We start from the raw sequence: 17213 nt of genomic DNA, 5'->3' as shown, positions 1-17213 counted from the left end.
AAATGTATAGATGTTGCCCCTGCTTCAGTACTGTGAGTTATTTTTTGTAGATTTATGACATATAATCCCGATTCCATCCTTTTCAACTCCAGCTTCTAGGGGGTGAATACTTATACAAGCCACTGTAATTGACTAAACAAACTGGGCTGAGTTATTCTGCATTTTCTGAACAATTGACAAATTACAAATGCTTATAAAAAGTCTATAAACTGTAACGCATTTCATAAGTAATTATAACAATGTGTACAGTGCCCTATGAATGCATTACAATGTGTTACACATACATACACACATTAATATGTATTATAATATATTGTGAATATATTATGGAATATATTATATTGTGTCACACAAATGTCCGTCTCCCACATGACCTGAACTGTCGGATAACATTACATCAAAGGAAAAAACGGAATAGTAATTGGAATTTGGGCTGCATTGCTATGACAACAATCCACTCTGTTCCCTCTGTTCATGTGCACTTCAGAGGATCTCTCTCTCTCTCTCTCTCTCTCTCTCACACGCCTGAGACGTGACATCCCATGAGGTGTTACAGCAATCAAAATAAAAACACAGATGCAACACGTGTCTGCATGCCAATGTGTATGTATAGTAGGCTCTCAGCATCGAGTGCTGTTATAGAGATGTGTGTGTGTGTGTGTGTGTGTGTGTGTGTGTGTATAGACTCTCGCTGACTGTAATGTGTTCAGACAAACAGATTTGCTGATTTACATTAATGCCGCTCTAATCTTTGTGCCAGAGGCTGCCAGGAGCTCCAGCTGAGGATTACACCTCTCTGATCACTAATGAGCCTTTTGGACACGCATGCAACACACACACACACACACACACACACTTTTGTACATACACACATACACATACTGTACATGAACACGCAAAACCAAGTGAAGTTGTCATGAACAGAGTGCATCCATTTTTTGGCTTTTTATTTTTTACAATTCTGGTTATTTATATCAAAAATATTTCTGTTTAATTTAACAAAAACTCACTCTCTTCCTCTCCCTCCTCTCCCTCTCCTCCCTCTGCTCTCTCTCTGTCTGTCTGTCTGTCTGCCCTCCCTCTGCTCCCTCTCAGTCCTCTCTGTCCTCCCTCTTCCTCTCCTCCATATTCCTCTCTCTGTCCTCCCTCTGCTCCCCTCTCCCTCTCCTCCCTCTTCCCTCTGCTCCTCCTCCGTCCTCCCTCTTCCTCTCCTCCGCTGCCTATCTCTGTCCTCCCTCATCCTCTCCTCCCTATTCCTCTCTCTGTCCTCCTTCTGCTCGCCTCCCTCCCCCCTCCTCCCACTCCCCTCTGTCCTCCCTCTCCTCCCTCTCTGTCCTCCCTCTTCCTCTCCTCCCTCTGCTCCTTCTCTGTCCTCCGCTGCCTATCTCTGTCCTTCCTCTTCCTCTCGCCTCTCTCCCCCTCCCTCTGCTCCTTCTCTGTCCTCCCTTTCGCCGTCCTCCCTCTCCTCCCTTTGCTCCCCTCCCTCTCCCCTCTCTGTCCTCCCTCTCCCTCTCTCCTCCCACTGCTCCCTCTCTCTGCTCCCCTCTCTGTCCTCCCTCTTCTTCTCCTCCCTCTGCTCCCCTCCCTCTGCCTCTTCTCTTTCTGCTCCCCTCCCTCTCTGTCCTCCCTCTCCCCCATCCTCCCTCTTCTGCTCTCCCTCTGCTCCCTCTCCCTCTCCTCCCTCTGCTCTCAATATCCTCCCTCCCTCTCTCTCTCCTCCCACTCCCCTCTGTCCTCCCTCTCCTCCTTCTCTGTCTTCCGCTGCCTATCTCTGTCCTTCCTCTTCCTCTCCCCCTCCCTCTGCTCCTTCTCTGTCCTCCCTCTCGCTGTCCTCCCTCTCCTCCCTTTGCTCCCCTCCCTCTCCCCTCTCTCTCCTCCCTCTGCTCCCTTTTGCTCTCATCCCTCTCCCTCTCCACCCTCTCTCTCCTAATTCCTTTTTCCTATAGTTAACAGCAGACTAGCCATTAGCCATCATTAGTACACAGTCCTCTTTTTCTTTTTTGCTCTCCATCATCTCTCACTCCATCTTTTCTTTTACGCATTATTGGTACGAGTGTTAAATACAAAATCGTCCAATGTCTTGTTAAACTCTAACATGGTATACCGTGTTTTGTAATGAAAATCCGATTTTAATCTACAAGCAAACCTGTTTGTTTAGGGATGTGAGCAGCTATAATTAGTTTATATACTGCATGTAGTGAACCATCTAAATAATACATATGAATATAAATGCATACAGAAGCATGGTGGTGATCTTACTGTGAGCCCATTTCACTGATGCACAGAGACACCTGACAGTCAGAAATGATACACTGACAAAATGACCTATACGGTGGGATTCACGATCAAACGGCCAATTCGTTTAATAGGTAAGCGTGCTTATTAAAAATAAAGCGTGTGCTTAAAACGTACCTGAAGTCTGGGGTGAGCAAAGAACTCATTGAGGAAATCCATGAGGAGATCTATCTTCAGACAGCTGACGCACAGCACGACGTGTTTCTCAGTCTGTGCTCTGTAACGGCTGTAGTTCCCCCCAGACTTCTGTCTCTCCATCCACAGGAAAGCCAGCTGCTCAAACTGGAGCAAGAGTCGAACCAGAGATCATCAGATCAGACACCGGGGACAGAGGAAAGCAAGTCAAACAGGTTAAATTGAACATCCACAAGGAGTCAAGCCAAGATCGTAGAAACAGCAAATATACAAACAGACCCGGAACTATTTGGTCCGGATATATTTTTGGATATATCGTATACTGCTGTTAGTTGGTATGGACAATCAGAGGTGGAGACAAACTAGAGTCAGAGGACACCTCAGCGTGCTTTTTTTTTAAAATTCGGTTGTGTAAATAATAACCGATATGGAAATGTGCACAAATAAAATTTAGACAAAACCATACCCTCTCAGTTCCCACTGCCATGTAATGGAGGTGATGGATGGATGTAATTGTTGGAAGATTTTATTTAAAAACACAACAGATCAAAACATATAAGACAAAGGCAGGGTTGTGAAACGAACAATGGTCGAGCGAGACACAAACTGAGTATCAGAGGTAAGGCAAACGATCGAGTCCAAATATACAAAACAAAGCCAAGACCCAGAGTAGCGAAACACAGAACAAAGGCTTGGTAATGTGAGACATAAGTTATGGCGCGGAAACTTCACAAAGTCTGTGTGTTGTCAGAGTCCTTATAAGTGAGTGCTGTGATTGTGCTCTAATCCGGAACAGGTCCATGGTACTGTAATTAGTCCTAATGGTGCTGCACACGTGTATGTGAGTAGCAGTTCGAACAAATGGACATGGATGTGACACCCGCCTATTGAAAGCAGCGTATATAGAGAGAAAGAAGAATAAACGAGGAGGAGTAAAAAGTCACAGTAAGAGCCAAACAAAAAATAAATTACTAAACATTTTTAACCTATATGTACGAGGCACGATCATAAAGTTCTGAGACTGTTCCTGTTGCGAAGAAACAGCAGGGGCGAACGGTAACTTCTGGGAGTCAGTATGCCACATGACATTGCACTGTCAACAGGCTTGTAGTATTCAAGTCCAACTCGTGCCCTAATTTTAAGGACTTGTGACTTGACTTGGACTTGAGCACTGATGACTCAACTTGGACTCGGACCCATGCATTAACTGCATTCAAACTCATAAATTAGAGACGAGAACTCTTAATTTTTATACTAATTTCGTGCAAGAGAATGCACATTCACCTGTTCATACGTCATGTTCAGGAACAAACAAACGTTAATGGCGCTAAAATGCCTGGAGAGACACCGCTAGGATTGTCCGCTTTGCTTATATGGACTTCCCGTGCAGTGGGAAAAAATGCACTGCTGTGTGTTCCATATGTAGAAGAACTATCGAGGAGACGACGGGGACAACCTCGAACTTCAATCGCCATTTGGTAAGACTCCACCCAGAGAAGGAAGTGACACAGTATGTTCATTGCCCTGTTGATAGTGGGCGGGGCTTGCTTGCTGGGTGATGAACTAGCTAGTGTTAACCCTCTCTCATGTTCATTGCCCTGTTGATAGTGGGCGTGGCTTGCTGAGCGATGAACAAGCTTTTTATCTGTAGCCTGTTAACTAAAATGGGGCAGTCGAGTAGTAACGTTAGTCCGACACAGTAGCAGAGACACTTTCACATAAAGGCAGCAACAGCCACCGTCACATGGTGCGGATGGAGTCTTGTTCTCGGACTCAAATCAAAATTTTATTTCATGACTCGGACTTGAGACTGGACTTGAACTCGAGATTTAATGACTCGACTACAACACTGACCGTCAACATCAGGACCTGTGTTAGACGTGTTTGACAATGTGCATGTGTTGTGCATTTACGTTTTATTATGGACCTCAAACATGAGTAGAGAGCAAACTCAAATTCTGGAAATCAGTAACTGCGACTCTTGAAATGCTTCATGAGCACAACCCTTGAAATTGACCAAGAAATTAAGCACACTGTGTGTCACGATAGTCAGACCGCCCCAAGTTCTGCCCCTCTTGAAGCATGAATGCCACTCAAAACTCCTCGCCCGGCTCGTTGCTTCATCGCCGTAGGCTTGCTGAAGCATCTTAAAGGTTTCTGTTACTGATTCTGACATTCAACACACCACACCAGCGACAGTCAACTGAGTGAAACCGAACCTAACCGCATCAACAACGAGGGTCGGATACATGTGCACAGTATTTAAGGATTTCGCCCGTAGTCAGCTGGGATAGGCTCCAGCTTGCCTGCGACCCTGTAGAACAGGTTAAAGCGGCTACAGATAATGAGATGAGAATACTAAATTTCCACACATCATTATAGTTTGACCTGAGGTTTGAATAGACTTACCATCTATTCAAGCAGCTGTGCAAGAGACCGGATCAAAAACACACGAGTGTCTCTGTGTTAAGCACGATTCTACCCTTCAACTCCAGTAAAGAGCTGCATTCATTCTGCAATCCTGAAGTTCTGATTTAAAAACATTCTGGTGCTTGAGCTTGGAAAAACATGGATGACTGGCGCAAGATCATGCTTGTATGGCTAGTCTCTGAATTTTAGAAACATATAAAGAAGATCTACAGGAGTGAGTTCTGCATGGTTAACAATGAGAAGTGATATATAAAAAGGTACGTAGGTCCGCTTTCTGGTTCATCACAATTTATGTCGCAATGATTTTGCTCTATGAATAAATTTGGGCTGAAATCAACAGAATTACGTTAACTCCTTTTCACTAGCGACACAAAAAGTACATTATCATCCACACCGGACACTTTTTCGATGGAATAAAAATGTGTTCTATTCCCTTCTAACGGGTTTCATTCATTTGGTTTGACAGCATGCAATATTGTTAGCATATCGCTTCCTACGTGTATTACATCACTCTACCCAATGGCGAATGAGCGCTGGCTGAATATGGTTTACGATGTTGCACGGTTGTCAAGACAACATGACGTCATACGTCGGTGCTGATGTGAATATTCAACGAGAGAGTTTTTTGCTATGCATGTACAGAAGCATTTCTTTGTTCGCCGGGAAAGAGAAAGTCGCATTGAACACCCGAAAGGCTACCAAAACTTCATTTGATATTCTTCATGCATATTTAGAAGCAGTGTTGAACTGTTACTATTAGAGCTGGGACTCGAGCTGGGCCAAACCTTAGCCAGACACCAAAAAAAGGAACAGGGCAAAGGATTTTGTAAGGGATTAGCGGCAGGCTGCCAGGTCGCTGCGTTGTGTGTAGCTGTTGATGTTGATTTTAAAAGTAACTCAGTAAATTACAGAGGGAAATGAATACTTAAGTCTGAGTAAAAAATACTGTGGTGAGCATGCAGCGTGGAAGAAGAGTCTGGAGACTGAAATCTTAGGCTACATCCACACGACAACAGCAACGAGATTTTATTAAAAAAACATATCGCGTCCACATGGGCAACAGATCAGTAAAATATCAGGTACATATGGCAACGCAACGCTTGCTGAAAACGATGCAATACACATGCCACACCTCTAGGGGCGCTGTAAGACGGTCCCATCGGAGACACCAGAACAATAGAAGAAGTAGACGCATGCGCATAAACCCCTTCTTCTACCCGGCGTGAAGCACTCACAGGAACAAGCACACAACAACAAGACGAAGATGGCTGCGACTACGCGAGGAAATCGTGCCTTCTGTGTGTACAAATTAGTTTTATTAGTGTGCATAGTTTTATATAACTTAGTTTTCTTATTGTGTGTGAACATTTCGAAAAGCATTTTTATATAATTTATATAACTTTTTATATTGTGTGTGAACATTTTGAAAAGCAGTCTTATCCAATTAAAAAAAAGAAATCCAAGAAATGGTTCAGTTACTTGTTTATTTAAAAGAAAAGCTGTATACAAAAGTGAATGCAATGCAGTGGTTCATACAAAACAGCGAGAGTGCTGCTTGTTCTAGTCATGTGGTTGTGATGTCATCGTAAACAAATCCGTTCTACTCATCCAGACGACTTCGCAACGGCGCCGTTGCCAGATTTTTCCACTCTGGAACCCGTTCTCAAAAAATATCGTTGTGGGGCACCCAAAACGCCGGTGCCGTGTGGACGCCAGGCTGAAACGATAAACAATTTTATCAGATTCACCTGAATCCGTTGCCTTGTGGACAGGGCCTTAGTTTCTCAGTCGTTAGCCTGTGCTACAACAGCTGAAGGTGACTTTACTGCCGCGCCAACTTGTGGGTAAGCTCGCGTTGGCTTTCGAGAATGCAGATATGAAGGGAGTGTGTATGTACCACTCAACACCAGCCAATATTATTTAAATAATCAAAGTGTATCAAGTAGAAAATGACGCAAAAGGAAATCTGTTTACTTTCATCTCTCTGCCGCAATTTTGTTGAGAACTTGTCCTAGATGGATGTTGCCCGAGTTCCCGACTGGGAATTCCGAGTTGAATGCACTTTTCCATGGGTTAGGGTTTTTCCGAATTCTGAGTACAATGGAAGTCCAGCACCACTGGCTGACGTTTTGCTCTAACCGCAATGTATCATCTTGAAATTCGTGCTGTAACGACACTCAAAAAATAAAGCCCAATATTAAATACATAAACAATCTATTAATTAATAAATAATAGTACTGTCCTATTAAATGGTCAATATATTTTACGCATGTCAGACATCAGAGAAGAGGAAATTTATGATAATTTTTTTTTTTTTTAATGTAAGTGATTCAAGGACCTGATGAGAAGCAACCCATGACACAAAGCACATTACTATCACATCACAAATAACCAATACTGACTAATTTGACATTATTTAACAAGTGTTGCCAGGCAAAACAAACTTTGCCCGATAGCACTTATGATAAATATGAAGGAAGATATCATAAAAAAAATAAAATAGGTACCGTGTGTGTACATGTAGCTACTGCTTATAAATAAAATAGCTTTCTGATCCCATGTCCATACAGTAAATATAGCATATATAAAATTTACTCTATGAGGCAGTAGCCACAAAAATGAAGCGTAATCCAAAAATGAACAATTAAAAAAAAAAAATCACAGAAGTAAAATATACCAAGTGTCTGTACTTTATATTATTCTACTCTTACCTCTTACAGTTTTCGAAACTGAAACCTCTGAACCGAGGCTGACATACACACGCTGTCGCCATGACCCAAACTCTTATTCCCGGAAATGGCCCGGCGCTAGAGCTCAGCGGAATGCACTTTCCCTCTGTAATAAGCATAAACATGTCTGAAAGCGATTTCTTTAGTCCATTTATTTCGAATGGTGAACCGAATTGTACACACTCACCGGCCATTTTAACCAGAACACATATATGCGCATGTGCAGTGCACGATCGTTACACTCTTACAGCACGATGACGTAGTGGCTAGCGCCTCTATATGAGACAGTAGCCACAACAAAAATGATTTCGACCTTTTTGGTGACCTTGACCGGATGACCCTCAAAATGTTGGAGGTTCTATTTGAGACCAATGCCCATCTATCCTGAAAGTTTCATGAACATTGATCCAGTCGTTTTCCCGTAATATTGTTAACAAAAAAACAAACAAAGAAACCCGACCAAAAACAATACCTCGCCCCCTGGTGGACTCCGTCCCGGGTGAGGTAATTAAGTCCAAAAAAATACATTAGTAGCGGTCTTAAATGCGTCCAGTGGGAAATACAGACATTGGTAGAGAGTTCCACATCCTACTTGTTCTAGGAATATCGGAAAAGAGATGGAGCTTGGTGTTAGACTTTGGTATGTTCACAGCATATGGGTGACTATTCGCAGTCGATCGAGTTACTCTCCCTCTGGGTACACCTGTAGGCCATATTCTGGTCAGCTCGACAGACGGTGGCAGGAAGTAATGACAGGAGAAAACACCGTGAAGCGATGTTTCTCCTGTGCTCCATTGGGAGGAATTAAATTTTGACTAAGGCCCTAGTCACACTACAGCTCGCGATGGGTTTGTGAATACCTGGCGATGAAAAATCGGGAGCATCGCCACCAATCGTGCAATGCATGGCGAATGTTCTCCAAGTTTGCGAGTTGTTTTTGGTGTGTGTCTGCCTCGTGAGTGGCCAAAAACGTTGCGAAAAATTACAATTGGCATTTGGTGACAATGTTTTTGTCAGCAAACTAAGCAGTGAATACTCGCAGATGGGTTCAGGAATACTTCCCGAAGCATCGCCATCAATTTCATCGATAACCCATCGCAAAGCATCGCGAGCTGTAGTGTGACCGTAGCCTTACTTAAGGCCTTTACACACTGGATAAGACTTGAAATTGTAATGTGAAAATGCGAAAAATTAATGTGCGAAATTTTCGCATAAAGAGAAGGCATGCTGAATCAGATGCACATTTTTAAATATTTCATGTTGTTTCATTCCAAAACTTTTTTTTCCTGGCTTTTTCTGTTTGTTGTCGTATTGTGTGACATCAGTGAAACCAAGTGGAAAACCCTCATCTGATTGGTCAGGTGATCATTTTCGCATGCGAACCTTCGCAACAAACAAGACTGATTTGAATTTATTTTTTCATCGTACCGAATTTCATTCTTGGTGTTTAAAGACTAATAAAAACATGTATCCGAAAATTTGGGGTTGGTGTACAAGGTGAGATCTAAACATGGCAGATGAGTGCTTGGTCAGCTTATCCTTCAAAATGTGCCTGTAAAAATGTTTTCTTTAGAGGACAGCGCATCAAATTAACAAAAAATATTGCCATCATTTTATTAACAAAAATGTAAATTAAAAACACAAGTCAATTAGCCTACATTTCAAACATGCATTACGATTTCACAAGCTCACCTTGTGGCTTCATTCATTTGTAAATACAATTACCAGCAAATATCTATTGAAGAAAGCTCTGCCAACCTTGTAATGGTGATGATACACGGGGCAACTTTTTGGGCAATGTTGCCGAGCAATGTTGCTGGGCAATTGCATTTTGACTCTTTTCTATTGAGATTGGGCAACATTGTTTCTTTCTGAATGGTTTTGATAATCTCTGGCAACTTTTTGAGATAAGCCAATCAGAACGCGAGTATCAAGTCATGTGACCTCCGGTGAGGTTCGGATCAGAAATTTCAAACAAATATGGCGGCCGCTCAGTGTCAGTGGAGTGAAGAGATGGAGAGACTCCTCATCTGTTTTTACGCCGGTAAGTTGTTATTTTAATATTCTATATGGAGGAATTTACCTCACCAAAGCTCTAAAAAACAACAGACAGCTTGATTAAATGGTCACAGCAAAAATTAAGACATCGATTTTTTTTAGCTAACTGTAAACTGCCATTGCTAACTGTTGTTGCCCATTGTTAGTTGCCCTGAAAAGTTGCCCTGTGTCTCACCTAGTTGCCCATTGCCAGCAACATTGCTCGGCAACATTGCCCAAAAAGTTGCCCCGTGTATCATCACCTTAAGTGCGAGCGATTTGCATAATTATAATGAGGCATCCAAAAAAATCAACTTATACACACACGAGTAAGCTGACTGAGTACAAATAACTTTCAATACTGATGCGGTTTCTGAAATGAACATAGACCCTAGAGATTCAAATGCAACATAGCTAGGCAAGAAATCAAAATGCACCACGGGACTTTTGTACCAGATGCTCTGTTTACAGAATGCATAGAAACGGCATTGAAAAGAGCGCAGTATTTTGCACTGTTTGTTTTTGCTGGCTGATCCAGTAACTATCAACGAATAACCACCTCAATAGCGCCCCTACAGGACACATTTACCACTTAACATCATCCATGACTGTGTTGGACTGAGGCTGGTTCTAGAGGACTTGAGACAGGGACTCGTTTTAAAGGACTACCGTGTAGTTACTGTCCAGAACCGGAAATGAGTCAACACTCGACAGACACGTCCTGACTGATTCAGGGTCTTGCAGTGGCGGGCCCTGAAAATTTTCTCAGGAGGGGCAAATTATCCAATAATGTCATAAGGTGACTCATTCAACAGGTACATTATCGGTAGCCAGACATTATTGACTCTTTTTTTGTTTTCTCTCTGCATATCACAGTTCCATGCCACTTCTGTCCAGTAGATGGCAGCACATTACAGAAATCTTTTCCCTGTAGCTACCTAAGCTATAGGCTGTGGTGTAAAGTTGCAAACAACATTCACAATCGAAGAATAGTTTGGCTCCACAATGGCCAATTCCAATTACGCCCTATTCACTATTCACATTATTTCAATATTGTATGATGTGAAATAGCCAAGAATGATATCTTTATAAAAAGATATGTCCAACAACTAAATGAGAAAGGAAACCATATTTTTAAAAAATAATACATATTTATTTGCCAATCTTGAAAGTACTGTTCTACAGAATGTTCTGTAAATAGATTTTGTACTTCAAACTCCATGACCAGCAAGAATTTTACAGACTGTGCAACTTAAGAACAGCAGGAAAGTGCACTTACTGTAACAAAACATTGTAAATAGTTGGCTAACATAACAATAGCAGTTGAATAAATAGATGAGTGGATCTTTAGATCTTGCAATTACTGGTATTTACCAAGGATATTACCAAAGTGCTAACTCTCAGAGCAAAGTGTGGCAAATATAAAAATGCACATTGAAAACATCAAAAGTGAACTGATTCTGTGTGTGTGTGTGTGTGTGTGTGTGTGTGTGTGTGTGTGTGTGTGTGTGTGAGAGAGTCACGAAGTCAACCAAACCCAGAAAAACACCACGGTGACTGGAGCCCTCAGTTTCGTCTTTGCCTCGTAGAGCTAACTCGAACACTCCACAAAATTTCACGCATTGGATGAGCCGGTTTAATATGTGCCTGTTCTTGCTCACCTCATCGTTGTGGCGGCGAACTGCTAGCCTGTAGCCCTCATCCGGCTGTGTAGCGATGTTCACTCTCCCCAAAGCCGAAAATTTCAGGCAGCTGCCCATGTGAATCTTTGATGACTTATGTTTTTTTTTATTTTCTCCGACAAATGATGCATGTCCGAAACTCCAGTGACCGTCCAAGCAGTGTTGTCCGTGGAGCCACCTCCAGGGTGGAAAAGTAAGCAGGGGGAGCAGAAAACTTCTGAGGCGTCCTCGCAGCCAGCTCACCAGGATTTGCGCTGGGACCATGCTGAAGTAAAACCTTGAGTATATGATTTCCCCCCTTTGTCGAAATTTGTTTTATGTTTAGATTTGGTCGAGGGGGGTCCAGCTTGTTTTGTTGCCAATTTAGCTCGATTTGATCGCTGACTAAATGGAACTTCTTTTAAGGACCGCACTGAATTGCTTTCCACATCCATCTCACCTCAGAAACTGAGCGGATCGAACACAACTTTGCCGCGCTTCGCAGTGACGTAAGCACGTTAGGGCAAGCCCCCCCGGAACCCATAGAGATTGCATTGAAGTGTCAGTCAGGAGAAAAAAAATATATTAACATGGGACTCTATCAGTGAACTCTTGGGCGATTTTCAACGTGACTGAAATCGCCCCAAAAGGGGCGGTACTCTAGAAGCAAGACCACCCTGATTGGACAATCAGTGCGTTTACATGCACATCCAAATCGAGCTACTGTCGGTAATCGAGCTAAGGGTCCTAGCAGGGGTGCCAGAGAAATCCAATCCTACATGCACACAAGGAAATCGAGCTATTGTGTGAGGTACATTGTGCACCCGAGCTACAGGTGGCGCTACACGCCCCATCGTGTTGGTACACTTCCGGTTGTCGTCATGAAGAAGAGCTATTCAAGAGTATAAACAAAGTTATCAGCAGTGTTGCCAGATACTGCTGACGTTTTCCAGCCCAAAACATGTTCAAATCCGCCAAAATGCACTTAAAACCGCCCAATCTGGCAACACTGGCAGTTCCGTGTTCACAAGTTCCATGCTCAAGCTGTTAGGCTTGCTCTAACAGACTGTATGGCTACAAACTGTCCTGCATCATGGACATTTTGAAAGATTTCTACCCGGAAAATGGACCTTTTTGGGTTGCGCACATGTGATTTCATGTCAGATTTACAGCGCCTTCCCTTGGTCCAATTTCACCTTGGTCTGTATTTCCTGTATACAGAGGCTTGGTAGTGTAATACAGCAGGTATAACTCAAAATCCATCATCTGAGCATCCGGTATGAAAATCTGGTGGACTGACACATATCCAGCTTGTTAAAGTGGGGAGAGAGTCAGTGTGGAAAGAGACAGATTGAAAATGGACATCCCCTTATCAAACTGCAGACAAAATCAAAACAGACAGGATGACACCAAAGTGACCTCATGCAAATCCACCAAATTAGAAATAGTCACGGAATCTAAAGGTCACTGGAAATGACACGGCAACATCTGAGGAAACGACAGCTATTATACCTTTCCATATTTTTCAGGGTGTGTTCAGTTTGACGTGTGTGTGTGCATGCATTTGAAACACAGTGTTGAGTAATGAATGAGAGGAACGCAGAAGATGGAACATATTCTCATGTGAATATCAAGCATAATCCACAGGCTTCAGTAATCCATCTTCTCTAATGGCTCACCAGCAGAAATAACGAATGATTGCGTTGAAATTTGCTCAGATTCACTGCTTCCCTTCAGCTTGCCCATTACCATTTTCTCACTCGATATTGTCAGCTTGCTAATAACGTTCGGTTGACTGTGTGACAACCAAGACAAAAACGGCGTAATCTTCATGAAGCATTCAAGCAGGTGGGGGCATATTTTATTGCTCGCTTTATGAGCTAATAACGGAAAAATACTCTACATCCTTCATGGCTGGTCATAAATATGAAGAAAAGTAATGCGTTAACATGCCTTGTCTTTTCACATATAATGAGTGAATATATTTGTATTTTTGTTACAGATCTGTCGCTACTCTAGAGCTGTTTTCTTTAACATAAAATACAGAAACAGTCTCTGACGCAATTATTCCAGAAAAATCTGGTAACTTCTACTAATCATGGGTGATTTGCATAATCCTAACGGGACACCTGGAAAATCGACCTTAGCATGTGTATTATAGCAGTGGCAAACCATTACTATTAGACCTGGGACTTGAGCTTAGCCAGACACCAAAAAAAGCAACAGAGAAAGTAAAGGATTTTGTAAGGGATTAGCGACAGGCTGCCAGGTCACGCCGTTGTATGTAGCTGTTGATTTTAAAAGTAACTCAGTAAATTACACAGGGAAATGAATACTTAAAGGTCATAGGCAATGGTCCGAGGCAAAACGTAGAATATCAACTTTATTGTCTAGAAGAACGACCCAAAAAGCAAATTCAATTTTACTAGTGTTTAATTTGCACCCTAAAATTGAATAAAACGGTTAAAATATACTGTTTTGCCCAATTTCCGAAGGCTTGTTTACATCTCACTTATGCGCACTTTCACCACCAGGGGGCTGTCGTCATGACGTCATTTAAGCCAAACAGACTGGGAGCAGTTCTGTGTTTACTTGCGAACTGAGCACACATGTACGGACTTTGCATGGGCGTCGCCACCATTGAATGCGAAGGGGACATGTCCCGCTCACATTTCATAATTCTTCGTTTGGACCCCCCCACATTTAACATAAAATATGAGTTCACCCAGTGCCGTTTCTATTGCTTCGTGAAAGAATCCATTCCACTTGATCGATAAGAGAATACACAGACCACTGAAAATCCACTCCGGGTTTTCCGGGCGCTACCTACAACAGCTCACCGCGCGCGAGTGAAGTGAATCTCAGCGCGAGCAGAGAAATGTTGGTGCAGCTGCTGGAAAGTGGAGGAGGTGACGTTAGCCCCATTGCCAACTCACAATGTCTAGATTTTGCTAAAACCTTATTCTTTTGTTATATGCCCTCAAAATTAACCCTAGGCCACGTTAAATTAATATTCAACTAAACAGTGAAATAAGCTTAGCCTAATGGGGCATTCTTGGTTGATGATGAATTGTTTGCAGTATTTGCTCCTCCCCAGACACAATGGACATAAGGACATTCTTTACAAAGCAGCGGAAAGTCAGTCAGAATTTCCCCACAGGACAGAGTTTTTTTGTCCCAATGGAAATGTTAGTGCAGTTAGCTGGCTAGTCAATGTTAGGAGATGCATCAGCTAGCTTAACGTTAGCTATCATTTAATTCAAACCCAGTAGGCCTGCCTTACTGTAATGCCAAGAATGAGGTCAAGTCTGCTCTGATGATATTTATTGATTCCTTGTTTTGTCTGGTCTTTGGCAGTTTTCTGGAAAGTAAGATGGGAAATCAGTGTATGGGGAAGGAATAGTAGAGAGGAAAGCGATAGAGAGAGATGGATGTTATTCCAGGTGGATTGTGAAGGAAAGGGGGGGTAAAAGTTATGAAGTGGTAGAAATTGTGGTGGCACCAATGTAAGGAGTTATATCTATAAATCTATTTGTTATACTAATCTGTAAATGCTACTGTAGTACCACCATTGCATGTAGGTTGACAAAACTGCACTTGTTCATTATTTTGTGTTATGAAGACTGCATGATGCCATGCCATTTTTGTTATGAGTATCGCTAAATCGGAAAAAAGTAAAATGCACCCACTAAAGTCACTGTTGGTGGTGAACAAAATTGCACCTGTTCATTGTGTGAAGTTATTTATGTGTCACCGTTGCTTGACACAGTGTGATTTTGTGTTATGAAGTTTGCATGATGCCATGTCATGCCTGTTCATTGTGTGAGATTATGAATATTCTTATTTTTAAACATACAGTTGAGTGTCACTATTGCTTGACCCAGTGGCATGTTGTGTTACATCTAAAACTAAATAGAAAACACAAAATAAAAATCAAAATGCACCCATAAAGTCATTGTTGGTGATAAATTGTGTCACATTCATCTCATTATCTTAGGCGCAGCGGTGGGTTTAAAAACAGGCTGATGAATATATGGACTAGTTGAATGAGGACTTATTGTTGAAAATTAATTAAAAAATTTTTGGCGGAGGACCCCCCGCCAGTGTGTCCCCCCCACATTAAAAATGCTTCTGACGCCCCTGGGACTTTGGTTGTGAGAGGTTGTGTAAAATGTCTGAAAGCGATAGCGATTTTGAAGTAGGAACTCTCCAAATTAAATATCAAGAGGTGAAACCATACATGTATGACCCTATGGCCGTTGCAAAGCAATCAGTGAATGTGGCTCACTGGTTTGACCATGCAGCCTTGGAATCGGATAGCGACTCAGCCGACTCTGATTGCGGTGACCCTGGACCTCAACAAGACTCGCGCCCAAACGATTTATCCTGGTAGTCATGATAAATTCCTACTTTCGTCGTAATACTAAATAAGAGCCCTTTTGAAGAATAATTAAACCGCCCTTCCTAGTGGATATAGGGAACGATTACTTGACAGTGCGCCGGTAGGCCACATGAGCCTGCCATCCGCAGCATTATACTATTTATAGCCGACTCTAAGCGAGGAAATATCCCTTTGTCTCATTTCCACAATGATTGTACAGGATCCCTCAGGATTCTTGACTTGTCAATTGCAAGCAAAAGTAAAAATGTTTACCTCCAATCTTCTCCTTTTTGCTTGAGCGTTGCTGCTCCGTTTCTTCTTTGACTGCTTGATTTTGTTTCATGTGCACAATCCACTCTCTCCGCCTCTTCTCCTCTTCCGGAAAAAAACAACCCTCTGGCTTCACGTGCACAATCCACTCTCTCTGCCTCGTCTCCTCTTTCAGAATAAGCCAATCCTCTCGCTCTGCCTCTTCTCCTCTTCCGGAAAAAGCCAATCCACTCTCTCTGCCTCGTCTCCTCTCTCGGAAAAAGGTAAAAACTTCTTCCTGAACCGGTCCTGTTGTTACAGTTCACTGCACAACAATAAGGCATGGGGGTTTTTCTTTGGAAATTCCTGAACGCACATCTGCACACAAGCCGAACGGCAATGTAAGTAAACGGAAGTGGACTAAACTCGAGGTTTGTTTGGCTTAAATGACGTCACATGCCGAGTGGTCATGAAAATAGCCGAACAGAAATTTGCCGAGATCCGCGCTAACTTATTTTAATTAATACTTATTAACAATACTTCTTGGGACCGGAAGAAAATTATAGGGTTTTTTTTAACATATAAAGTTTCAAATGTGCATAAAATTAAAACCGTTGCCTATGAGCTTTAAGTCGGAGTGAAAAATATTCTAGTGAGCGTGCAGTGTAGAAGAAGAATTTAGAGACAGAAATCTTAGTTTCTCTGTCATTATCCTGTGCTACTTGCTCTCTATAGATAGCACTGGCTTTACCACTTTACCAGCACTTGCTAAGACTACTGATGAATGCTACACCGGCTGGAAGGTGACTTCACTGCTGCACTGACGGCGCCGACTCACATTTAAGCAGCGCTGGCCTTTGAGAAGGCAGAGGGCGATACATTTTTGGTTCCTCCCACTTCCCACTATAAATCAAAATCTGATTGGTTAATTCATCCATCACTTCCTACATAAACATACACTGCCATGGCCTTCTGTCCCAGCAATGAAGTCCTAACCAATGAGTGAGCAGTTCAAGACTCTTCTCCGCCTAGAGACAACAAACAAAACAATCTCATTGGATAACTCGATTTTAATGTTTTCAGGACAGTAACCCTTTCATTTCTGAAGCAAATTTGATAGAAAATGAGGCCAAATTTAAATTAGAAGAAAATAATTATAATGAAATTATGAAAGAATGAAAGAGATTAAATATAACATTTGAAATGCTGATATGTTTGGGCCTTCTCTGAAGACCTAGAAGGCCTGGATGCATTACAAGGTCTTCTACATTACAGACTCTCAATGTCTATAACTTT

The 17213-nt window shown here is 42.3% G+C and overlaps 1 protein-coding gene across 2 annotated transcripts in view; it reads right to left on the bottom strand.

Annotated features, from left to right (window-relative positions):
• The window catches only part of LOC132900412 (potassium channel subfamily T member 2), a 349331-nt gene that overhangs the window by 120081 nt on the left and 212037 nt on the right, over positions 1-17213 (bottom strand). For both annotated transcript variants that reach the window (XM_060942489.1, XM_060942490.1), the window contains exon 11: positions 2413-2577. In XM_060942489.1, the coding sequence (XP_060798472.1) occupies positions 2413-2577 (165 nt within the window). The remainder of the gene's footprint in view (positions 1-2412; positions 2578-17213) is intronic.

The sequence above is a fragment of the Neoarius graeffei genome, chromosome 16 (genome assembly GCF_027579695.1).
Source record: "Neoarius graeffei isolate fNeoGra1 chromosome 16, fNeoGra1.pri, whole genome shotgun sequence".
Taxonomy (NCBI): Eukaryota; Metazoa; Chordata; class Actinopteri; order Siluriformes; family Ariidae; genus Neoarius; species Neoarius graeffei.
This window is presented reverse-complemented; position numbering and strand designations above follow the sequence as displayed.